This window comes from Rhea pennata, chromosome 1 (assembly GCF_028389875.1).
Source record: "Rhea pennata isolate bPtePen1 chromosome 1, bPtePen1.pri, whole genome shotgun sequence".
Taxonomy (NCBI): domain Eukaryota; kingdom Metazoa; phylum Chordata; class Aves; order Rheiformes; family Rheidae; genus Rhea; species Rhea pennata.
Window position 1 is genome coordinate 75991329 of NC_084663.1, and position 26360 is coordinate 76017688.

The 26360-nt window shown below is 40.7% G+C and overlaps 1 protein-coding gene across 1 annotated transcript in view; it reads right to left on the bottom strand.

Annotated features, from left to right (window-relative positions):
• SCUBE1 (signal peptide, CUB domain and EGF like domain containing 1) overlaps positions 1-24340 on the bottom strand; it is a 209806-nt gene extending 185466 nt beyond the window's left edge. Inside the window, exons 1-2 of the mRNA XM_062570700.1 lie at positions 24253-24340; positions 21411-21533 (exon numbers count right to left, since the gene is read on the bottom strand). Of these exons, the coding sequence (XP_062426684.1) occupies positions 21411-21533; positions 24253-24340 (211 nt within the window). The remainder of the gene's footprint in view (positions 1-21410; positions 21534-24252) is intronic.
• Positions 24341-26360: the final 2020 nt, after the last annotated feature.

The following is a 26360-nucleotide window of genomic DNA, read 5'->3' on the forward strand; positions in this document are numbered from 1 at the left end:
AAAGGTGAAAGACTGTTTAGGTTAAGTGCTGGCCATATTTGCAAAAGCTTCAGATCTCTTTGGAAAGCACTCAACCGGAGTGAGAATACTAAAATGAAAAAGTTTAGCATTAGCAAATTTCCACATGTTCAGAATTATTTCAAGAGTTGACCCAGCCAGATATATGAAGAATCAAGAGGCAAAATGTTATCAGTTCCACTCAATCTAATCTGCTGAAATTCTGCTTCCCCTAGTGAGCATCTGCTTTATATGCCAGTGAGCAGATACTGTGATGTATTCAGATTTTTTCTTTTCCAAAATAGATCTTCACCCATCTCACAGTGAAGTCCATTTCTGAAAATCCCTTCCCCCAGGGAAGGCTTCACAAGGTACTTTTTCTACAACAGAAAACAATTAAAATTTATCATTTATTACATCTGGTTCCTTCTGAGATATTTTATTCTTAGACTCATAAATGTTTACTCTTTAGATGCTGTGACCTTGGATATGTCTAATCTAACAAATCAAAGAGGAACACACAATACACTTTTTATAGCTTACAAGTTGCCATGATGTTTTCAAGATGCTTGTGCCCAAGAAAACTGTAAAATTTGATAGCCACTAGGACTACTCAGAGAACCAAGGTCAAAGGTGAGCAGGATGGGAATAGGGGAAAACCAGAGAAAGAAGCATGATGTTTCTCAGTGGAGAAAGGGAAGAGTACCACAGGTACAATAGTTTATTTAGTATGATTTTTTTTCGGGGTAAATCACTCAAGAGTACTAAGTATACAGTCCCTGCAATGTTTTTCCTATTAATGTAGCCACAAAGAGAAGAAAAAACCTCAATTTTACAATTGTCTTCAAAATGTCACAAAGCCCTATTTTCCAATATTAAAACAGCAATAAAACAAAAATGCCATGCCAGCCTAATGGAGATGGCTTGGATGCAATTTGTGGTATTTTGGGGGTGATTTTCTGAAAACCATTTTATATGAACACATCAAGTTCTTTGTAGTAGTTTTATTTGCTTCCTCTTCTGTGATGGTCGAACACAATATTCATCATGCTTAGTATCTGTTTAAACTACTTGTCCAAAAAGACGGAAAAAAATCTCTAAATACAAACCAAAATAAGGAAGGGTATGTTCAGTTGGTTAAACAATACATACATTTTTCAAGTGCAAGAAGCGTCATATTTAGAACTATCCTTCCTGAAAACATTTAGGATGCATTTGGGGGCAGATGAGATATCAATCCATTTATCACTGGCTATAGGATGTTTTTTAAAAAACTTTCTATTTGTTTAATATGCTTTTCTCCAACCATAATTATCACCTCCTAAATTTAAGAGAAAGCATTGAGACTATATTTTGTCCCAGGTCTGAATTTTTATCCTATTAAACTGATCATAACAAGCATGAATCAAGTTGCTAAAAGTCACACAGAATAAGGATGGCTTTACGAGAGTCACCTTCCCTTCTGGGGAAGGAAATAGACCAACTGCTCTGGAAAAAGAGCCAACAAGCTCCCAGACATGCAAGCCCTTCTCCAAGAAGGCTGTGGAGTACACAGACTTTTAAATTTATCAGCTGTAGGGAAAGTGGTTATGTTTAGCACATATTATTTTGCAAGTCTTAATTAATGTTCTTCAAACACCATTTATCATATAAAGGGAAAATTAAAGAGTCACATCCAAAGCATGCACCAGCTAGACATGGACAATCCTTCAGTGCTGTAAATGGAGTCCAGCAGACCCAGCTCACACACTGTTAAATGGAACAAGGCAGGGGACTGTGAAAATCCAAACTCTGCAATAGCTGAACGGTTACATTTTTGGTGAATAACCATCATATTTTAATTTATTGATAATAAATACGGTCCCTGGAGCCTCCTTTCCTTATGTTTCTCTCAGATCCACCTTCCCTCTCTCAGTTTCCTGTCTCTCTTCTCTTTCCTCTGCATTTCGCTCCTTACTCAAACTCCCAGATCAAAGAGTTGGTAGAAAGCTTTTAATGACTGGACATTTTAACACTGAAACTTCACCACCAGGCATCAGGCTTGACATACCCACCAGTTTGACAATAGACTAAAGAATCTACCTTTCTTTCAGGATGCCTCCAGTTTGAGGCACGTATCAGTGGTTTAGTGTACCTGTATTCTGCCAGTGGAAGGTTATCGATGAAGTATAGGGGGAGAAGGGGAAGGTTAAAAATTACTTTAAAAAAAGAGAAGATAAAGAAAAAAGAACACAAAATCTGAAAGTTGATTCTGTATTCATTTAGTGCAACCTGACAGCCACATAAATTCTTTTTATGGCAGCATATCTAACACTCCTGGAGCAGAATGGAGAGGAGATCAAATAAATGACAGGAACTACTCTTCATTTAGGAACTTGCAGAGGTTTTGACTACTTAATTGAGAAGTCTTCCTACAGCAATAACATACAGGTCCATATAGCACTTTTTGCCTAGAATGCCTTTTGGACAATAATAACGAGGCAGAGCTCTTTCTTTGAGGAGTGAATACAATGTCTATTTATGTATTAAAGTATTATCTCTATGTGACATTTGCCAACCTAGCCAGCACAATGAGAACTGATCTGGGAACATCTGAGCTCCATTCATGGTTAATATATTTCTCTAGATAAAACCAAAAGTATTGTTAACTCGCATTAGACATCTTGAACCCCTGATTAGTTTGTTGTGGTTTGACATTTTTCCTAATTGATATTTAAACAGATTGGCTACAAGTTCTTTGAACTGCAAGTGAGATACTCAAATAAAGATGGATACCTGCAGAGCACGTAACAGTTTTAGAGTCTGTCTTTATTTAGTAGCTGCCGTGTCTGACAAGCTCAAGCAGAGAGACTTCCTGTTCACAAGCTGTAATGAATGTGAAACATGACATCTGACAGCATTTTTCCCACCACTTCTAAATCACAGCCATTTCCACCACAATTCCCTCTTTTAATATAATGGGAAATGTCTGATTCCACATCTAATCCTGCAAGTTCTTAGAAATATAATGGGAGCATATTTTGGTGCGTCCTACTGCCACAATGATGTGCATGTATCATGACAATTAGGAGTCCAGTAAGTCAAGGCAGGAGGTTATTCCTAGAACTTCAGATTGAAAAATACATCTACAAATCTTGGGAGAGATTTTTAAGACTGTCAAACTAGCTGATTGATACAGATGTGATTCACTAAGCTTTTCCCAATCCTTGTGGGAGTCTCCCATGTTTTTGGTTTGCATATTGCTAACCTTCCTTTGCATTTTATTTTTAAATTTCTGTCCATTAACAAAAGGAAATAATCCCAAGCCTTTGTTCTGAAATGAATTCCCCTTATTACCAGTCATGGATGAACACTAGTTTATCTTCTGTGGATTTCATGTGGGAGAACTTAACAAAATGTGGCTACTTCTCCTTGCTCATTTCAGAATGAGTCCAGGTAGATCATGCACTGTAAAATGGAAATTTTCTTGATATTGTATAGCTCATGCTTCATTAGCCCCCACCAGCTTAACACTACTTCAATTTCAGGTGGAGACAGCTAAGACCACAAGCAGGACGAGGGCTTATATAGCAGTGGTTTTCAGTCTTCTTGGATTTGAGGAACTTTTACGTTTTCAGCACAGGTGCCAACCTTGTATGGAAAATTTAAGCCTTCTGACATTAGGCTTACCTTTTCAAACTACCTTTTCCACAGATGCTTCAGCAGTAGTCCTTGGATTACTGCAGACTCCCAAATGAAAAGTGTTCTGCAGTGCTGGTTAACTGCACAAGAAATACAATGTAACTTATATCACATAGGACTTGTAAAATGCAGAGCTTCCTGTCATCCTGTATTACATGGTCAAATTCCCCATTTTGCATAGGACACATATGGGACATCAGTTTTCCCCAGGCCTGCAAAAACTCCCACACATGCACCATACAATTAATCTAAATATCTGCAGAGCAACTCTGCAGCACATGCACTATGAATCTGCTGTGGAAGAATCACTGTGGATACTCACCTGATCTGTCCAGGGCTGCTCTTCATTTCCACATTTACTATAGTCACATCATAGCAATTTCTGAATGTGGTACACAGACAACTCATGTATTTGCGTTCCCTAACAATGCTGGACCTAATAGTTATGAAACCCAAGAAAGTAACTCTGCATATTATTTTCTGACTTGCTCCCTGTGTCTGAACAAATTCAAACAGTTTCCCAATGGCATTCTTTACGGCGGGAAGGCCTCCCAACATGTTGGTTTGCAAAGAAGTGCAAAGACGAGTCTGCAAGGACTGCTATTCAAATTCCTTAGATTAGGGGATTTCATATTTTCCCTTTCTTTTCTCTGGTGCCGTTCACTGATAGAAGGCCTTTTAAAAATTACTTCAGTAATTTTACTTTAAAATTACTTCATCCTAGACACTGATGCATTATCTCTATATTATTCATCTTTTCAGAAATGGGTTAAATATTCATTTTTCTTACTCACTTCCTATGAGGAAAGTCTCCTAAAACTTTTCCTATGTGTCCCTTCCAGGTTTGTGGGTACTCAGCATCTTCAGGAAACAAATTAAGTAAAATTATTTGAGATGATCATGCATTTAAGAGAACGGTCTTCATTATAGGCTTGATATATTTGTTTCACTGGGATCTGAGAAGACTAAACTGAATAGAAATTCGATCAAAGATTCACAAGAATTTTTGTTTAAATCTGAGGTAAGTTTACAAAATGAAACATGCTTAAAATCATTTTTGTCTCGCACCCTTCTACTCTGTGAACTTTATAGAAGGTAAAAATGCTATTAAACTATACCTCTTATTATTATGCAAGTTAAATAAGCTCAAGTCGTTTTCTTTCTGAAATGACAAATTCAACTTGCCACAGAATGGTGTTTCAGAATCTTGGAATTTTGTTATGCACAGATAAGCAAAATATAGTAATCTGCTGTCTAAAGTTTTAATTAAAAACCCAATAAACACTACTGTTTAAAATTGGATAGGTACATCCACTATAAAACTAGAGATGAGGAAAGTCAATTTTGCAAAGTTGTTGGTGATTTCCCCATGTTTCTTCTTCCTATCTTTCTAGACAATCCATTTTTTAAGGCTCTATTTGGTGAATGTTGATGCTATTTTTAAGTCACATAAATAAAAATTCAGGAGAGAGCACACTGCAACATTCTGAGTGACCATAGAAAACGGGGCACCAAGACCTGACCAGCTAACACATCCATTATTAACACAGGACTTTTTTGCCCTCAGTAAAGCAATTGAAATGAAAAAATGTGGTTTTAGTTTTTATCCATGGTTCCTGGCTTGACAATTTAACAATCTAACGTTAGATTGAACATCCAGATCAAGCTTTTCAAAGTACTTGCTTAGTTTTTGTATCTGACTTAAGACTCTCCTTCAAGAAGTCTTATTTTCCGAAAAGGTGGGAAGGCCAGTCATTTTGAAGTTGTTAGTTGATGAACTCCAAATTAATATCTGATCTTATAGCTTTTGGCCAACATGGTGTAGAGTAAGATACACATGGAAAACAATAGTAGGGATGAGGCTGACAGATGTATACGGTTACCTGTTTCTATACAATTCTTTATTATTACGCTGGGTATGACTAATTACCTATCTGTAAGCTCTGAGTTTTGTAGAACATGTGAGAAGCCAAAGTATTCATTTTCCTCTTTGTTTTGAAGATGCCATTGAACACATTGATTTGGATGACACTCCTATCTCAAGACATCTATAAATCTGATCAGAAAACAGCTGGATCATTCTTATATGGCTCATTCCTTATGGTCTATCCTAAGCATCCATTATGGGCCACTGCCAGAGACTGCACATCAAGCTAGAAAGACCTTTGGTCTAATTCTGCATGGCCAGCTTACATACTTATGATATTAAGTGATAAATACACATCGTACGTGAAGTGGGTAGGGACCACAATTCTTCGTTTGAAGCCACTGTTAAGAGTCCTGATTTTGCCGGCCCCTAAAGGATACAGTTCAACAATCTTTGTGCACCCCTTCAGCATGAAACATAAAACAAACAGGACAATAAAGAAAAATTATAAATAAAGATTTAAAAGTATTCCAAAGATCTACTAACTAAATAAATGAGATTCATTTTCAAGAAGTTCTGTCCATCTGCATAACTAGCATAAATGACTTTTCTTAGAAATTACTTAAGTATATATATGAGTCTATCAGGTTTACTGTAAAAGGCTGTGGATTTGCATTTAGCTTATGCAACGAGACAACTCATAGCTGCTGGAATTAAAAGCATTGAAGTTTAAACTAAGGTGCGATCACATTGCCTAGTAGTGCTTCTTGAGTAGGATGCATCAAGAAAATTCTTAAGGCTGAGTTCTAATAAAACAGTAAGAATTTCAACGCTCTGTTACAATGAAGATTTTTTAAAAAAACTATAAACTTGTGCTGCACAGGTGACAGCCTATTTTAGGTTTAAGAATAAAAGAAATAAATCTGAGATTAGGAGGATAAATTTAATAATGATCAAATGACAATGCTGCAACTTGAAATTCCCCTGTCTTGGTTAGAATCAAAGCACAACTTAAGTACAAAGTATTTTCCATTAATATAAATGCACTTTAAATTTCACAACTGTCAAAATCTTTGGCCCAGATACAACTCATTTGTTGTAAGACTTTACATGCTTACATTGCAGATGTCCACATCTATGTTAAAAAGAGACTGACGTTTTCAGGACATGATTTATCTTTTATCTGGCCTATTTTTGTCTCCATTAACACAAGACGAACTGCATCAAGGAAATTTTTATTTCTTTCTGCTAACTATAATGGGAAAGGTGAGATGAATAGCTTAAAGGTTCCTAGTTATAATACAGACACTTACATTTGGACAGATGAAATCCACTCTTGGACCTCTCAAAGATATCCTAAAATGAACAGAAATTGTACTGATATACTACATGCTCAATAGAAAGAGCAACGGTCTCCTTTCTAATTTTACAGACTTTATCTTTTACTGGAAATTAGGTCTCATAAAAGGAGTTCAATGTAAAGTCCATAATCAACTGTCTGAACACAATTTAAATGTTAAACTAGATGAACAATAGGATGTATGATTAGAGGTTACAATTATATTCCTAGTAGTCTATTTAATTTAAGTGACTGACAAGCATTCGCTTGAGGATTAAAAAAAGCAGGAAGTTAATATTTATATTAACTCACATGTTAATTTTGTGGTTTGTGACCCCAGAAAACTTTCAAAACAAAGGGCAGCAACACACTTTCAAATTACCACAGAAAAAGTAAGTCCACTCCCCACCAACAAAACAATTTTACAGCCAAGAGAAGGAACAAAACCACATGGAGGAGATATTTTTAATTAACTGCAATATAAAGTGAATAACGGTTACCCATATTCAGTCTGAACAGCTATTATCAAAAGGGCTTCAGCTTTTTAAAATAAACCATTTAAGAAAGGCTTACTGTTTTAAATGTAGGCTGCTTCTGATTATAAAAGAGAGCTTTTAATTAAGATTAGTAAAGCCTAATTCAAGCTATAATTTGGTTCCTTTAGTTAGTAAATGTCTATTAAAACTGAGCAATTAAGGTTAAATGGGTTGAAGCATTTAAAGCTTCAACTCCCCCCTGCTTCAACTAATATAATAGAAAAGAACATGTCAGTGACTAATTCAGACCAGAAGACATGTACTTCCATTAAGTTTTATGCTTCTTTGTTGATCATAAAGTTTACTAAAGAAGAATCCATTGGTAAACTATGTTTTCAGTGGAACATAATATTGTTCTGTGTTTGAGGTGTTACAGCTTACCATGCATAATTTCCAGGACTAAATATAAAACGTAAATTCTGTAATTCTACAAATATAGTATAAAGCTTGCTTCTATTATGGCTTTTCTCCCTTAATTTTATATAGCTCAATAATAAAAAAAAAGTACTAAACTTCCTAGTAGCATATTTCTCCCTTTGGATGGCTTTGTTTGTACTTGACGTAATGATTTTGAGCACTCTGTACCTATGTACTTCTGATAGGGTAAGGTAGAGGTACATTAGGATTTTAATTTACTTATGTAAATAAGCTCTTATAGTATTTCCACCCCACTCCTATTTTCACAGCTTCAACAGTTCTTCTAAGACTGAAATTCTTCATGCTTGGTCTCATCTTTAAGATCAATTTCTTTTAGCAAGTTTAAATAATATCGGTTAAGTCAGCCTGAGGCCCATATTTCTGCACACATGACATGTGCTCCACACACATCCCCTCCGACTGAACCGGACCCATCACCTAGTGGCGCCCTCCCGTAACACCCACACCTCAAACCTCCCACATGCATTTGCAGCCTTCAGGACTCCTGCAAGCACACATATCTGGACTATAAAACAGACTGCATGACCAAAACACCAGACTATCCTTTTCCTTAAACACAAGACCTACAGTATATGCTGTGTGCAAACACAGTAATTTAGGTGGCTTCACAGTTATATGCATTGGGATTTTCCTTGCTGAATGGCAACATTAACAGAAACCTGCCAGTCCTTTCTGAAAGGCATCTCTTTCAGGCCAGCATGCCTCAAGTTCACTCTTGCTAACTCAGGCAACACATCATGTAATCTTTCTCAGGCTAAGGATTCATATTGTTTTCCTGTACAAAGTATGGGACTTTGTAACAGCTACAGCAATCATCTGTGACCTTCCATAAAGATCATAGTTGTGTTAGAAAAAACTAAAAACATAAAACATAAGTGACAACACTTTGGATTTTATCCATATCACAAAAACTTGTTTTCCTCATCCACCAGAGTGGTTAATCATATTGTAAACAAGAATTTGAGGGCTTGTTTCCATTTTTAAAGCTTTTCAAAGAACTGTAACATAAAAGTTCCATAATCTCCCTAGATATAAAATCATTTGCATATGGAAGGGGAGGCATCAGCCACTTTCATTTTCATATAATGAAATAGTCGATACCTAATGAAACGGACAATACCCAACCAAACCATTTTAGTCTTCAGGTCTTTACTTCAAGAAAACAAGATGAGGTTGTCCACTCCTGCCTCAGGCTTGTTCCCTGGCTCACTCTTAAAAGTCAGAACAGTCACAAGTCAGAGCAATTCTGGCAGCCCTCATTCCCTCATTATTCCTCACATTCTGCACACCTCTCCATACTCCACTTCGAACAGAGGCGAATTCGCTTTGCTAGGAATTCGAGCCAAGCAAAAGCCACAGGGCTCCACTTGTGCACAGCAAAGCCTGGGATATCAGGCCCTGCCCTCTAAAAGTCAAGTAGTTCAAGCTAAGCCTCCCTAGTGAAGCTCTCACATGGCTTTGGGTCACTCTGAAACACAGGCAGAGCATGACTGCCTTTGCCCAGAATAGGTCCACATAGACAAAGCCACTGTGAGAACCCTTGAGGAAATCCTTTATCAATCAACCAGAAACAAAAGCAATCAGTATGGACCGCCTGTCTTTCAGGTGTGTAGTACACTGAGACCATTACTAAGGATCAGCTCTACCGCTGCAGACACAACAACCCCATGCAGTTGGGTTGGTATAAGAAAAAAGTGGAAGAACAGAGGCGGCAAAGAGGTGAAAAGAGATCTTTTGATCATACCAACCTTTAGTTAGGTTGGAATACATCAGAAAAATGGAATTTTCTGAATAAAGTTGGAATTTGGTGCTTTGTAGCTAGATAGAAATAGTCATTTCTGCAAATCAAGGTTTTTATGGAATGCTTTTCCAATAACATTTAACAAACAGAAGAAAAGTGAAAATAAAATAAAGACACAGCTCTACCTCAGTAAAAGACACTTTATCTCTAGAGGTATGAAGGCAGGTATTAAAGTCATATATCTAATTCCTCCTACATACCTGCTGCCAAAAATATAGATATGCATTACCCACACTCCCATTCAATAAAGTAGATACCCACTAACTTTAAGTACTTTTCCACTGTAATGGGGTGACCTACTTGCTTGAAAGCTTTGAATGTAGCCTCAGCTTCCAGATAATGAAATCAGGGCAAAAGCACTTCAGCACAGTTTCCTTCAGACAACAAAGAGAACTGGAATGCATCACAGTTACGTCCTGCAGTATTTCCAGCAATGATATGTCCAACAAATAACAACTACAGCAGTGATTTCCATTCCCTTGTCTCCAAGGCACAGTAAGAATTCTGCAGCAGGCCCCCAAAACAATAACAGACACCAAATCAATATTAGACGTCACTTTCATATGGGTTTTTTCAGTTAAAATTTTGATGCTCCGTGAGCATGATGCCTTGTAAAACATGAGGACTGACTGTGGTTCATGCAGGCTAGGTCTTGGGAACAGTTATATACTGAGCTCAGTAGTTTCAAGCTGAGTGTAAATGCAAATTGGCTTTTATATTCTCTGACAGAAAAGCTCATCTGCTTAATAAATTTACTATGGAAACCAAAGCAACTTGAAGTCCACTTCATCTACTTAGTATTTCTGATTCTGTCAGTGATGTCTGTACTGTAAAATATTATCAATAACTGTAAAAGCATAGCCTTGAATTTGATATGTTATCTATAGGACAAATGGCACCAAACAGACTGCTCACATGTTAAACACTAGTTCACGTCTGCAAGACGAAGGCCTTACATCAGCTTATTAAATGACACAGACTCTTTCTTTTTTTTTTTTTTTCCTTTTCTTGGTCACTGAAGGAAAAACTGTTATCTTCTACAGCTTTTCTCCAGAGAATGGGCACTGTAGTACTAAACCAATAATTTAAATTTAATAAAGCAGTTAGTGGAAATTACTTTGAAAAGTAACATCTACATAAGATTAAGTACATGCTCAAGTGCTTTGGTGAATCAAGGCATTTGAATAAAACAACTCTTCAAACCGCAGCATGAATATATTCCTTTTGCAGAGCATCTTAAATGTGCAGGAAAGCCTTGCAATTTTAAGGTGCCCTGTCAAATTGTATGTTCAGTTTCTTATAACCCTGCCAAATATTTATGCTTGGACTAGAATGCTTCATGCAAGACATCTTCTTTAATGTAAGGCTCTTTTTAGGAGGCTGAAATTTGAAACAAAAACATAGGCTAAACTAAACAACAATAAAACAGGTCTTTTCCTAAGGTGATTTGATGGCAAATGCACAGCTTTACTATGTTTAAAAAAGCATCAGCCCCCCACTTACTTGCATAGACAGTGCTCTCAGATTTTTGAGCAACTTCTTGTAAGGAGGTGGGAAGCTATCTTTCAGTGGATTTCTTGGCCAGCTATGGCTGAAAATTCAACCAAGCAAAAAATAATCTATCACAGTCAAATAAATTCACAAGCTCAGCAGGTACATGCTGAAATTTAGACAGATAAAGTTTTCAAAATGTCATCCTTGGTGGATGTTTTTTCAGCCTTAGGCTGCAGTTTCACAATACAAGGGCTCCAGAAACTAAGGCAAATTAAGAAACCTACTCACCCTATTCCACCATAATCTTCTCCCTGATATTTGTTTCAGCCTCTATACTACACAGTTCATTGCCTCTTCAGTTTACAACTGCATATGGGGCCATGCTGTAATCCTTTGCTTTCCTTTCTCTTTTTATTATTTTGGTGATATTCTTCACAGTGCAGCCCCACATCAGTTGCCCTGTACCAAAAAACATAATCAAGCAAACAGGAACTTCCTAAATCAGTGCATTGTGGAAGTACAGTACTATTGTTTTTCTGACCAGATTGCATATGCATTTTTCCTACAGCTTCCTGCCGTACGTCCTCCATTCCAGAGCTACCTGAGGCCAGGTCAAACTTCCCCTCTAATTCTAGCTCCCAGTTATTCTGGTCTAGAATGGGATTGGGCTAGCACCATCAGTACAGAGGCTGTATGCACCATCTGCTTGATGATACCCATTACCTCTGCAATGTCCTAAGGGCATCAGAGAGAATGCTACATGGCTCATGGCTCAAATGCAAAGGAAACAAAAGTCACATTAGTGGAGTTTATTTTGGCAAGGATTACAGAAGCAACCTAAGGCCACATTCCCCACCTCCTCTCCCGTCATTCAACCGAAGGCTCTCTGACCACATTATACATCAGTGTATGTTTAGCCACATAGCAAAGGACATGTGTATTTTGGTCATATGATGGACACATGTACTGACCAACTCCATAATCAGGTGAGACCTGACAAGTGACAGCAAACAGCCACACAATGATGTCTTTCCAGCTAACCATCTGAGGAATGAGCCATAGGTCCAAAGAGGGTGGAAACAGCCTGGAACAGGCTGAGGGGCAAGCAAACTCTGAGCTAGAAAGGGAGACAGAGAAGAAGAAGAGAAAAGGAGGGAAAAGGAAAACAGGAAAACTGAGTGCTGGCAGGGAGTGCTTGGCCTTGAAGACAGAACTCAAGGGAGAGGGCCAGTAAGGGGTCCTCAAAGCTTGCAGCTCCCAGTTCTCCAGTCCCAGAGAAGTCTTGCTATGGGACACTGGGTCCCAGAATAAAAATGCTGTAACTTAAATAAGCCACTGAGACAGATGCCAAAGGAAGGTAAACAGATCAAGATAAAAAAGAGGCAGGAAGGACACACTAAAAGAAGGCAAAAGAAAGAGAAATAAGATTTGCAACATGGAAGTGACAGGGTTAAGAGGCAGCTGAACAACAGAGTATTGAGGGCAACATAAAGATGAAGAATGTAAGGAAAGGAGACTACATCATCAGAATGATCATCTCCTGTCTGGTAGGCAGGAGAATAGGAAAGACTACAGAGAAATACAGAAATCAATTGGGCAATGTGTGCCAGATGTATAAAGAATACAGACAAAAGAAAGGAAAGACTGTTACCACATTAAACAGTACATTTTATTTATGCTCTTTCATTTTATTACAATTTTTCTGGCAGATAATTTACTCTGTATATTTTGGGGAAAGAAGAAGTTCTTTCTAAATACCAAGTTTACATCACCACAGGAGGCCACCCTGGGTTCTGCAGCTCAGCAACTGTTGAGACTGATGAAATTTTATATATATTTATAAGTTCCCAGAGTACCCATAGACCATCCAGCAGACGGGGAGCTTATCAACTATTTAGAGAAGTGTCCTTGGAAAAAACTTATTTTTTCCAAATTGAGAATTACATGTAAGGCTGCTGAAGAATGAGGCCATATTTCTAGCGGCATGGTATTTGTTTATGCAAAACATAGTGATATTTGTTTCCAAGAAGCATTTCTGGGGTGGGGAGCAAATGTTCCTTTTCTAAGTAAAAATGGAAGATTTCCAAACTGGACCACCGGGGGAGCTGTTCACTGAAGCAATTATGGACTGAGCGAAAGTAACTCTGAGAGGCAGGACAGGCTAGGCAGGAAAAGGTAGAGGAGAAAACAAGGGGGTATGTGATACATGAGTACTGATGGCACTGTAAGCTATTAGACAGGTCCTGCTGTCATGATTGAAGGATATGCTGGTTTTATTGGATAACTGATGAACACAGTCAGAAAAATAAAGCAATCTGCAAGAAAAAAATATCAGGCCTGAATCCTGGCCAAAACCAAAAGCCCCATTCAAGGAACAGAAGCAGCATCAAGGAAAAGAAAAAGGTGTGTGTGGGGGGTATTGTAAACTTCTAATTCACTTAGGCAGTAATAAAATTCTTTTTTACTACAGAACACTCTCAGGAGCATTTTCATGCTTGCTACTTCCTCTCCACCCCCTAACAGACTGTAGGTCCCTAAAGTAGTCACCAAACTGGCAAGCTGGGAATCTGGCTTTCAATGGTAAAAGACAATTTAAAAAGGGCACAGAAACAGAAGACCTCAATATGGGATTCTGGGAGACACCTTTATCAGCCTAAATCAAAAATGATACATGAAATTATCTAACCAAATGAGTAGGATTTTCAGAGAGAAGAAAACATAGTTACTGAGTTCCAATCAAATAAGTCAATTGACATTTTTGCTCCCTTTTTGACAACATATAGTGCTTCATCCTGGAGTTGCTTTCAGTAAAATCACCACAATGGCTCACTCAGAGTAAGGCTGTACCCCCTGTGAATAAAGCTAGGAAGATCTGACTCTGAAATGAAAATCGCCACAGAACTGCAGGGAGGCCAACTGTCTCCTCTTCTGCGCTCACATGGCCTGCTGCAGGTCTACATGACAAAATAGGCATCACAAACTCTTGCAGCAAGTGATCTCATCCAGGTAACACAGCCATTAGGGAAGGGAGACATTAAGTTCAACCTGACATTAATGTTTGCCTTCATAACTGCTGGAAAATTGGCATCTGTTAAGGTAGTGGGAGAATTTTAACTATGAAATTAGAAAGCACAGCAGCTTCAGTATGTACTAAAGTTCGAAAGAAATTGAATCAGGTGTCAAAGCCTCAAGCACTAAACTGAGATCAGGTCATAAAAAAGGTTATGAAGAAAATAACAAAAACCAGAAAAGGATGAAACAATAGTAAGGAAAAAAGAGATTTACCTTCCTGCAGCTTTTGAGAACACAGTAAGTAAACAGAGTGTAGATACATCTTTTTTACTTTTAATTAAACAGAGCTGTTCAAAAAATCCTTTCTTTGCTTTTTTTTTTTTTTTTTTTTTTTTTTTAATTCCTCTGACAGGCATGTAGCAGGGTATTATTAGTGGGTCTGACCAAGCAAACCTAGTACCCACATTGCATTTTTACATGCAAGAACAATAAGGCTATGGATGCAGTGATAACATTCAGCTTAAAATGAGTCAATATTTGCAAAATCCCAGAAGACAACCCTTCCTCAAAGGAATGAATTCACCTATTGTAATCAGAAGAATCATCAACCAGGAAGAAGTCACTTAGACTGCCTTGTTCAGTGGCATCCCTGTTGTTCAGCAGAGTGGGACAGACGGACAGACAGCACAAGCCTGAGCTCACTTGAGATACGCAAGCATCAAGACGCGTAAGTTTCGGAAACCAGAGGACAACCAGTAGTGTTCATTCAGTCTCACATGACTTCATTAATAAAGATGGTCTCCTCATGAAAGACTTGCTGAGTGGATTGATGGGACAACATGTGGGTCTTAGAAGAAATGGGATCATCATTCCATTTAAGACACATCCCAAAGCCCAGGTACTTATTTATCCTTCCAGAGAGGATGCAGCTTAAGTGCAACATAATGAACAAGGAACTGGGAAATGAGAACTCTGAAGTGTCCTGTGCTGCTTCCAGGTGGACTGATTTAGAGCAGCTCTGCGACAATATTTGGATTCATTTTTGGAGAGCATGAGAAATACATAGCAGGTATTGGAAAGACTAAAGTAAAATTAAAACCCAATGAGTGAGACCAGCTCCTTAAGCAAATGAAACTAAATCTCGTAAACATGATTAATATTGTAGGAAATATATTAAATTAACCTTGCAGAAACAATCATTACTATTGTTCAAACAAGAGTGATGAGATGATAAAATTTATGTATTTTTTTCAGTTGCTAAGATTTGTTTAGAATCCTTTAAAAACAGACCTAACAAACAAGTACAGGAAGAAACTTGGCTTCACACCCACAAAGTTATCAAAGATTATAATGAGTGATTTATCTATGCCATTTCTGAATCATTGTAAATTCAATGAGCTACTCATTTTAAACTTTAGAGTATTATCACAAACACCACACGTAGTTTAAATTTCAGCTTAAGGACATTAGTCCATCTGCAGCATGAAGACAAAATTGCATGGGATACTCCCAAAGGTCCCAAATATTATTTTAAAGAAAGAAATATACTACCATTTTTGCTTTCCACAAAATTAGAATTTTTAGCTCAGGAAAGGCTTTCAGTTAACATTTTAGAGACGATCTGTATTGCACGCCACTTTTTTTTTGTCTGCAGCCGTAGATTGTGTCTGAAACAAAGCTGGATGTGATAAAAGACCAATGGAAATAATAAAATTTAGGTATATCAATACAAATACGTTTCCAAGCACTGTACTGAGTACTTCCATTCACTGTACATAAACAAGTGTTAGGAACTATGGCAGTGGTTGTGGGGAGCAGTGTATCAGGCTTGCATGAGGAGAAGCCTTGTTAGATTGCTTCGGTACACTTCTTCCAGAAGCCTCCTTCAGCCAAGCCATCATTAGGTGAACCCAGGGGTTCAGAAGGTACAATCCACATGTGTTACAAGGTGGATGTGTGCCTTTGACAGAAGAATATAATGTACCTGGATCTGAAAATAATCTGTAATTGAGGGAAGACTATGTCATATTTAAATCCAGTGAGGCCCTATCATTGGGGGAATCAAGAATAACAGCCTTCTTTGCCATTACTAAGATTATCATGACCATCTGCCTGCTTACCTGGAATAATTACTTACATGAGAAAAGGAACTATAAGTGCATTAACATATGCACTTAACTTTGTTAACAAAGTTACATCACTAAAATGGCATGGGCTAACCCAGCTCACAGGCAGAACTGCTGCTGAGAGTCTGTGTTTTCAGACACCTACTCTGCTAGTACAAATTTTGAATATGAGCAGAAACCTGAAAATCATCTTCTCAAGACAGACTCTGCCACGGTATTTTACCATGGTATATGAATGTTGCCCTCAGCAAGAAATATATCAGCAATATTATCAAGCTTCACAAGAGAACCAAATTTATAGCTGAGAGGTTATATAGAGTGAATGCCTGTGCCATTAAAACTATTATCCATAGCTTTTCTCTTCTGTGCAAAGAGTTAAGAAGCATGACAGCAACTGTCAGATCAGTTATAAGAGGAACTGAAAAACATTTATGCAAATACTATGGAAAATGATATAAAAACCAGATCAAACAGGAAATCTTACTGAATACTAAAAATCTCAAAGCAGAGATTTGCAACCTAGAAGTACTAGGTTCCAGTGAACATTTTTTTCAGGAAAAAAATCATACCCACCCAATCATGTCTTCTACATACTGTACAGAGAGGGTCCTACAGATAAGACGCCATCCAAAAGAAAAAGAAACAACTACAGCAACTCACTGAAATCACACTCACACTGGGAATAAACAGTAGGCTGGGAGAAAAAATGTTTAAAATAGAAGATAAAGTTGACAGACTAACTGGATATAAAATGGACACAGATTACCATCAATCAGCAACTACACAGAGTTTTGTAATCATTATTGGCATGAGGGTCTGGAATAGCCTTAACCCAGGAGTATGGGCAAAAAGATTAACTGGGTTTAAGAGATAAACCCTTTCATAAACTGATCAACGACAGGGAATCCTGCAACAACACAAGTGTGGACAGAGGAGGCCCTCTCATCGGAGGCCTACTGGAGGGCAATAGGAGTCAGAATCTTTTTGCACCTGCTGGATTTCCCATTGCTTTGACATAATTTTCCAGCTGACTATTTCAACTTAACGGGAAAGCCTGAGACCAAAAGTTAAAGAAGAGAAGACCCCAAAACCTGCTCAATGAGAAGGAGCTTGCTTGCAGCTGAATGGAGGCCAGTGTTTGAGATACTGACTAAAATCACAACATGGAAGACCTAGGTAATACAAGGTCTGTCAGGGCCAGGGAAACTGAAGTAACTATCAGTTAAGAGTCAGAGGTTGTATATGGAGAAAAAAAAAACAATTGGAAGCAAATCTATTTTTAAGATTACTTGAGCTAGACACACTATTCCATCATATGGAAACACTAGTTAGAAAACTTGTGGTCAAAGGACATTGCCATTTTGCATGCTATGAGGAAGTATCATCATGGCATTCATAACAAATACTGGGGGTGACCTGCCATACATCAGGAATTTTATGATCATTCTGTTCACTGGAAAACAAAAATCACAACATAAAGCATATGTGTTTACTGCTATCTTATATTTCCAGAAGAGGATGAGTTAAGCCCAAGATAGATTTGAAACCATCTTTGGGTACTAGTAGTGCTGAACCTACCTATGGCTTTACTCTGCCACAGCAAAAATCTTGTTGAAAAGAAAAGGTAAACTGAAATCTCCAGGGGCAAGCAATGGCCAGGACACATGAACATCTCTTCTGCCTGGAGAAACAACTAAGCTCTATGGAAAGACATAGGTCAGCAGGTTCAGGCAACCAAAAGAAAGAAAAGAATTTCAATACTGAGAAATCATTCCCAGTCCTCAGAAATCCTGGAAAAACCTAGCCCAAAAGACATTTTGAGGAGAAAAGGAAAGTTCAAGAACAAATTCCCTGCTAAGGGAATTTAAAAGATTGTCAAGAAAAAAAAAGACATTTCATTGTAATTGCTGTTAAAAGTGCTCTGCATGTCCTTAAAGGACTGTTTCTGGTGCATTTCTCCCCACTCTTTGGGTCAGAGAATAGCAACATCTACACAAAATCCTGCACAAGTGGCTGGGCTCCCTATTTCTTGTGAAAAGAGAGGCATGTATGAGCCTCAAATGTCCCACTTTTTAAACTATTCATTATCTTTGAATTAAAAAGTATTAATAAATACTTAAGCATATATGAAGTACATACATTCTGGACCTATTCATATAATCTCTGCTCCGTTACTATTATAAAACTTAAAAATACCCAAATTATGTTAATTCCCATACGCCATTCCTTTCCCCAAAAATGCATTTTATGTGAATGAAAGCAATATTTAAGACTGATCTTAAGGTAAATTCACATGTGCAGTGGAATCTCTCTAAATTAATTTTAATATCTCAGTATATTCTAAAAAATTTAGTGAAGTCCCAGTTTATGGTAAATCTGATGACACAGTGTATTTTCTTTAAGCTCACTGCTGCATATAAATTGCAATCCTGGTAATCCTTGTTTGTTTACTGAACCTGGTTCTATACAAGAGCTTGCACTATAACAAGTAGCTACGCTATAATGAATGTTCTTCAGACACAAAGCAAAACAGATAGTTTGCTACAAATGCCAGTAAGAATTCAGTTAAGGAGGCACATTATCTTTACAGAAGACAATCTTTTCTCACACATAGCTAGTTTCAGTGATGAAAAAGCTACTTAAAAGTTTAGTTATGAAGAACCACAATCACTTAACAACCCAGCTTGGAAAAACTGTATGGTGTATTCATTTTTGCTATTACAAGCATGTCACTTCTATCTTAAAACATAATTTTTAAAAGGCTGATTACTGGTATTGTCTTGTGACAGAATATTAAATATCAATCAATACTGCATTCTGTTCATCTCTATAGGTTTTGAATACTTAGCCTCATGATGCAAAATAAACCTACTTTATGTAAATAACAAACCTGAGGAAGATCTTAGGTCTGCCACTGACTTGCGCGACCCTGCCTTCACCTCTAAAGATTTAAGTTTACTCACTTATAAAAATGATACGATGATATTTGCCTGCCACTGAAGTTACATTACTTCAATAACAAAGTTTTAAAGTACTTTGGGACCAAAATAAGAAGTATTATGTAGGTATTCTAAAGTAGGCTCCAGAAGAGAAACATCCACAGTATTTCAAGTTTTCTGCTCATCTCAAAATTGGATATTAATCATGAACTGAAGATGCATATAAAGTGATGCAAAATCTTTTAAATTACCAGTATAACATCATAGGAAATGTTATATTTCATGTATAGTAAAGTAATCTCTGGTTTAGACACCTCACATTTGTTTACCTGACTAATACCAAGAGCTTAAGACCCAGGCAGAACATGTTGCAGTCTGCCGTACCTTACTTTACTTATCAAGTTTGTCAGATGCTAAATACCTTCAGATACTGGAGTTCAACATGAGCCACAGAAATTCCATGATTCCATACATCATTCTGCAGGGAAATCTGAATTCTGCTACTCATAGAGCGCTCTTTTTTACTGAGCCAAGGTAAGTCAGGCAAAGAGAAATGCATGTATCAAATGAGCATGAGTATCAGCCAGGTCTACCATTAAACAGAGCTCAACATCTAAAATATGACTAGTTAAAGATTAAGAAAACTTTTGATGTGGAAAACCATTATAGAAACAAGTACCAATTCTGAGAATGCTGCAACTTCTTTAGCTGTGGCCTTGAGTACATTTTTTCTGTGCACAGAGCTCCTTGCCTGGAAGGGATAAATAGGGGAGGAAAGTGACACTGAATGATTGTCCTGTCAGTTTGAGAGAAAGAGAATTTGCCTTCCAAATGAACAGCAGTTCCGAGACACTGGAGTACCAAGAGATGGACAGTAGGACTTTATCTCTGTCAGTTTAAGCCCAAGACAGAAAAATACGACAACCACAAAAATGCTTTATGAGGGCACTTGAACAAACACTTTGGAAGTCCATGGAGAATAATACGTGGTTTCAAATTTTTGTAGACTTCAGCAAAGTCATTTCTAGGTCTTTAATCTTTTTAATGGACTGGCCATATACATTTTGAAAAAGTTGCAGTCTGCAGTAGAAAAGGAGACTTGGAACAAAAATTTAAATAGCTGCTAAGCATCTACAAGTAGAAAAAACAATAATCTTGCATCCTTTATTTAAAGGTATTCTGCTGTGATTAGTTCTTGTCACTAGAGAATAACCTCTCTGTTGAAGTTCAAGAGACAAGACATACTTTACAAAACCTTAAATATGACTGTACAATGTGCACAGTAAAACATGCTAGATCCTTTTCAGTTGAATGCATTGACTTAAAGACATACAAAAGTAAACCAGCTTTTAAAAGCCTGGCAAGTACAAACTGAAAAAGTGGGTTTGTTTGTTTCTTTGTTCTTTAACAATAAGTGTTCCACAGACTCAGAAATACGTCGTGATTTGGCACTTGCCTAATGTGAAGGGGAACGGCACTCTGATGTCCCGGTCAAGTTGACGTGGAAAAATTCCTACTGAATTGGCCCCTATGTGAGTGTGTGTGCTCGGGAGGGTGAGGGCAGCAATCCACTACCCCGCCGGGAGATCCTAGTTTCCCTGTGCCTGGGAGGCACCCGGCAGAGCGAGTGGGGCAGTCCGCGGCGCCGCGCCGAGGGGGTCGCGAGCAGGCGCGACCCCGCGGCTATGGCAGAGGTGGGGAGACGCCTGCCGCTCCACTCCGCGCCCCAGCGCCGCGTCCCCGCGGCGGCCGCCGCCCGGCTGCGCAGAGGAGGGCAAGGCAGGGGAGGCCACCCGAGGCGCGGCAGGTCGCCCCGGCGCGGCGCGGCACCGCCCCCGGCGGGGCGGGTCCCGCGTGCTTCTCGCGGCGCTCCGAGCACCGGCACCGGCCGGGAGAAGCCGGTGTTAAACCCAGCTAGCTTTGTTGGGGACAACCCCTTCCTCCTTTTTTATATTGAAAAGTAAGCTGGAGGACGCGATGTTTGTGATGCCGGACAATTAGCAAAAGCAGCAGGGGATGCTTGCCAATAAACACCGAGATTTAAGGTTAAGCAGCATTAATCTTAATTAATTAACCTGCATTAATCGTTTCAGGAATTCAGCTATTTACAAAAGCTTTTAAAGAGCAAACAAATAAGAGAAGGGGGGGGAGAGATAGGAAAGGAGCCCGGCTGCCCTTACCTTCACATTGTTTCCCTTCGCCTTTATAACCCGGTTTGCAGATGCATTTGTAGGATTTCGGTGTGTTCTGGCAAATTGCATCAATGTGACAGTCATCTGTAGCTTCTGCGCACTCGTCGACATCTGGAATCACAGAATGAACCCCAGGGGAGAGAGATAAGAAGGGAGACCTGAGCTTCAAGCTCCCTTTGAAGAAGCTGCTGGCTTGTCTACCTTTTGAGTGTCATCCTGGACGTGGGGACATCCAAGGTTAAACAATTGAACAAACCAATGCGTTATGCTCTCCTTAAACCATTTATAAATCCTGCTTTCCCTCCACAAAGCTAGACGAGCTCAGCCCCACGTTTCTGTATTAGAAAATCAGTACACACTAGAAATTAGCGTCTGCTGTACAGGTCTAGCGCTGGAGACCCACACCCATTTGTTAGTCAAAACATGAGAGTGTTTAAAGGAACCAGAACAGGAGAATAAAAGCCTATTTGCATGCTTCTAGCAAAGAGATCTTCTTAATTTATAAAGACAGACACTAGTTTAAACAAACTCGGCTGGCAGGGGAATGAGAAAAAGAAATATTTGAACAGGAAAACCGCATTAATCCTTTTTTATTAAGAGGCACAAAAAAAATAAATAGAAGACCATATGAAACTCGATAAGTTAGTGGGGAGAAAAGCAACCTGCAATAACATCATCTACATAGACTAAAACCCATTCAGAACGAAAAGGTCCTAGCAGCCTTCCCGGCCACTGCTCGTCAGGGTGCTTTACTGATGTGCCGGACGCTGAAAGGAGGAGCCCCGACCGCTCTTGTTTTCCGTGTAGGAAACCCTTACAGACATTTCAGTGATGGGCATTCGTTTTCTCCCCCGGATTTAAAGAGAATGGGGGAGGGAGGAGAAGATGAGAGCGAGTCGAGATTTGGTAGTCGTGGGAATGTTAATGGAGTGAACATGGAAAGAAAAGCTCCGACCTATTCACGGATGGGGTGTGCTGTTAACATGGGAACATTAAAAGTCCTGCCTAACCTTCCCTTCGCCCCTCCCGCATCTGCCGTCGTTCCCTACGGCTGCGGCGGGGCCGCGGCGCGGGGAACGGCGATGCTGCCGCCGCCGGAGCGCGGCGGTGCGCGGGGACACTGGCCGTCGGGCCGGGCCGGGCCGCCGCGGCCATCGGCCGCCGTCGTCGTGTTCCTAATACCCTTTGAATGGTTTTCCTCGTCCTTCATGCGACAGGCACATCTAGGGCTCCCAGGCGGAGGGAGTACGCAGGGGAGCTCTCTGCCCGGGAGAGGTGGGTTACCAGCCGGGGAACAGCTAACAGAGCTGCACAGAGCACAGCTTCACGTTTATTTTTATAAAGTATTACGGAGAGAGGGGTGCTGCAGAGGGAGGGGCCATTCAGCGAAAGACATATGCGGTTGGTTTCATGCCAATTAGATTAACAGATCCTCAAAAAAGGTGCAGTAAAGTGAAAACAGTTTTATTGTTAGCTTGAGATCCTTACGCTAATTGTTTCAGAAGTGCTCACTCAGCCATCTCCAGTGATAAAACAAGGATCCTTCAAAGTCACCGAGGACAGGAGGGGGCTATTTAGAGAGAGGAGGATAATCAGATATTGTGGGAAGGCACACACAACAGACAACTTTGCTGAGAGGTGCAGACCAAGACAGCCCCGCGGGTGCACCTTCAGTCTCCTAGCAAGAGAACTGCATGGACTCGTTAGTATTATTATTTTTTTTTTTTAAGAAAGAGAGGAAAAGTTTTCCCCTCCCAAACGCTGAGCATTGTGTCTTCTGGAGAAACGCACTGCTGCTGTGATCTGTCTCCTTCTTTTTTGTCCATTCGTTTATTTTAGCCGCCAAGACGGTTCAGATCTAGCTGTGATTTACGTGAACCTCAGGGGGTCCGAGGGTGTTGCTCAGATCAGACACAGATTCAGTCAAGCACAAAAAGAAAAGAAGACGATTTTTTTAAAGCGCTTTGGTTCATACTTTTGACTCATTAAACCGGCACCCATCTCCCATCAAGATCAGCAAAAGTGACAGCTGGACTCTTTATAACGCCGTCAAAAATTCAAACTGCATTGAGCCAAGGGGGACATTTCACAGCAACCAGAAGATGCCTGGGAGTCAGGCGTGAATGCCAATGAGTCAAATGAAAAGGGCAAAACCAAATATGAGCCCTCGTTCTGCTCCACATCCCATGTTGCATTTCTTGGACTTTAAGAACTTTTACACCGACTTTGTTCATTTTGTTGCATTTAAGCTCTGTGAAGAAGGGATTCCCCCCCCCCCCACACACACCCACTTCACCTTAAAGGATTTCTTTTAGTACAACTTCAGAAACTGCACACATATCTTTAAAAAATTACTTTTGGCTTACAACATTCCTAAGTAGAAGTGTGCTTTTTTTTTTAATATCAGAGCAAAGCCTTAATATCATAACTGCTACTAAACAGACATAAGCGAGGCTATGAAGAAATATCAGGTTTTTGGATTAACGAGCGGACAGGGAAAGCCTGAGAAGATGTAACAGCCAGCATTTCTTCCCGGGAGTCTCCAGCATCCAACACAGATTCATCTCGTAAGCACTTAAGGAAAGTAACTTTTCCTTCCCAATCCCCCGTACCCCTCCCCACAGACGTTCCCTGGCTCTAGCAGTCAAACATACGAGAAAACGCCTCCCAAGCACAACTTCCAACACCTCCTGCCACACTAGCAGCACGACGTGACACCTCCCGCCCCCCAACACCTTAAATGAGGCAGAAGCGGGAGGACAAGTACGGTGCCGTGGAGACTCCGCGCAACCCAAGCCTGGGGCGGAACCGCGGCGAAGCTCCCTCTTACCTGCGCCCCCGCTGCCTCCCGCAAACCTGCCGGCCCAGGCGAGAGCGAAAAGCAAACAGCAGCGCCGCGAAAAGCAAACAGTGCCCATGATAATGATGCGGTCCCGGCCCCGGGTGCCCGTCTGCGATAAGGGACGCGCTCGGGGCCGGCCGCGCGGAGCCGCCGGCGCTGACGCCCTGACAGCGCCCCGCTGATTCGCCGCGACTCCCGCGGCGGGGGCGGCGCCGGCCGCCGGGGCGGGCCGGGCCAGGGCGGGCCGCCCCGGCTGCCCCTCAGCCAGCCCCCGCCCTCGCCCCGCCGGCCGGCCCCTGCGCCCCCGTCGCCGGGGGAGGGGAAGGGGGGGGGCGCGGCGGGGCGGTTGCGCTGTGCCTAGCGGTGCGAAGTCTTCGCCCCTCGCCCCCCCAAACACGCACGCCCCCTTCTCTACCTCTCGCCTCTCCCGGCAGGTAGGAAGCCCGGGAAGAGCCGCTGGGGCCGTTAGCCGCGCGCTTTGCTTCCTGAAGCTGCGCGAGCGGGCTGCGTTGCGCCCCTCAGGGGCCGGGCGCGCGGGGCGACCGTTACCCCTCCCCCACGCGGCACGCGCACCCCGCGGGCGCCAGGGCCCCCGCCAGCTCCTGCGGGGCGCTGCCCGTGCCCCTCGCGGGGTGCCGCGGGCTTTGAAGACAGAGTCCGGCAAACCCAGCCGCCGATCTCCTTGACAACCGCTAAGAGGGATTGCCCCCACCCCCCCAACCCGGGCTCAGACTAAAAGAAAACTTTCTTTCTTTCTTTCTTTCTTTTCTTTTTTTTTTTTTTTTTTTTTTTTTTTTTTTCCGTCCCCTTTGCCTCCCTCTCAGCGTCGTCTACCTCCTGGTGCTGACTTTTCCACTTGCCTCGGGTCATTACCATTAATACTAGCCACCAGCTTTCCATAATGTTTTAAGGGATTTCTAGGGCTTTGCTACAGAAAGTGAGAAGGGCTCAGGCGCTTTCCCCTTACCGTCCTGGCCTGTCTTGCCCCCTCTCCCCCCGGCCCTCTTGAGCCTCTCACCACATGGGGAGATGCCACTGCTTTTCCACATGCCCAGGTGACCCCCGGGCATCGTGGGGCCTGGCCCGGCCCTGGCGCTCATATCCCCCACGGGGCTCCAAGCACAGACGAGAGGTTTCCCCCAAATACTGAGAGAAACCCTAACTGACAGGGCCGATAGCTGGTTTGGATCACAAGCTTCAGGATCACCAGCGCAGCAAATGAGATAGCCTTCCTTTTAAACCTCAGCACAGGAAATTCACCTCTTAAAGGGCAATGTGAATCTGAAATCTTCCAGACTGATGCTCTTCAGAGCTGCAATGATCTGCAGACATCCCCTTGCTGACTCTGCACCACTGTTCATTTTATACTTTTGTTTCTTTCGCTGAGCCCTCCTTACTGAACTGCTTTGCTACTCTGAGGTTCTCTATTTTTAACTCCTTGTCATCCCCAAGCATCCCCAACAAGTCCCTGTTGCTTGTAACCACCACTTGTCATCTGGATAATAAAGTTTTTGTGATAACTTTAGATGCCTCTTTTTTTTTCCAAGCTCCTTACAAGTTTCAGTACAACATACTTGCCCAGAATGCAGCAGCATTAAGCATCTTAAAGCTGTAAGATATTGGAGAGAAATGAAAGAAACATTGCTCAGCCTGGGTTCTTCATTAGTCAAATTATGTACCACTTCCTCCTCCTCAAAATTCTGAAATTGTGAAATAATTAGTGCATGGCATAAAAGCTGTTTGCTTTCTGAATGTTTACACCTCTGCTTTGGGCATTCCTGTCCTTAATCCTGTAGGGCTAGGGCAATGGTATTATTATTTTAATTCTGCTCTCTTATTTTTGTGTTAATACACCGAGGTGCAGTTGTAAATTCCATGCTCAAGTCTTTCCATGGATACTCAGAGAGTTTCTTCCATGTAGGTCCCCATAGGGATTACCTGGTACCTTAGAGCTCCACCTAGTGAGCTCTACAGCATGCTGTAACAGAATTACATTCATCCTATTAGTAATTATATGGGCTTTAACTCTTTAACATCAGATTCTGAGCAGATTCTGAGCCTCCTGAAAAGACCTCTTATTTTCAAAGACATTGTAA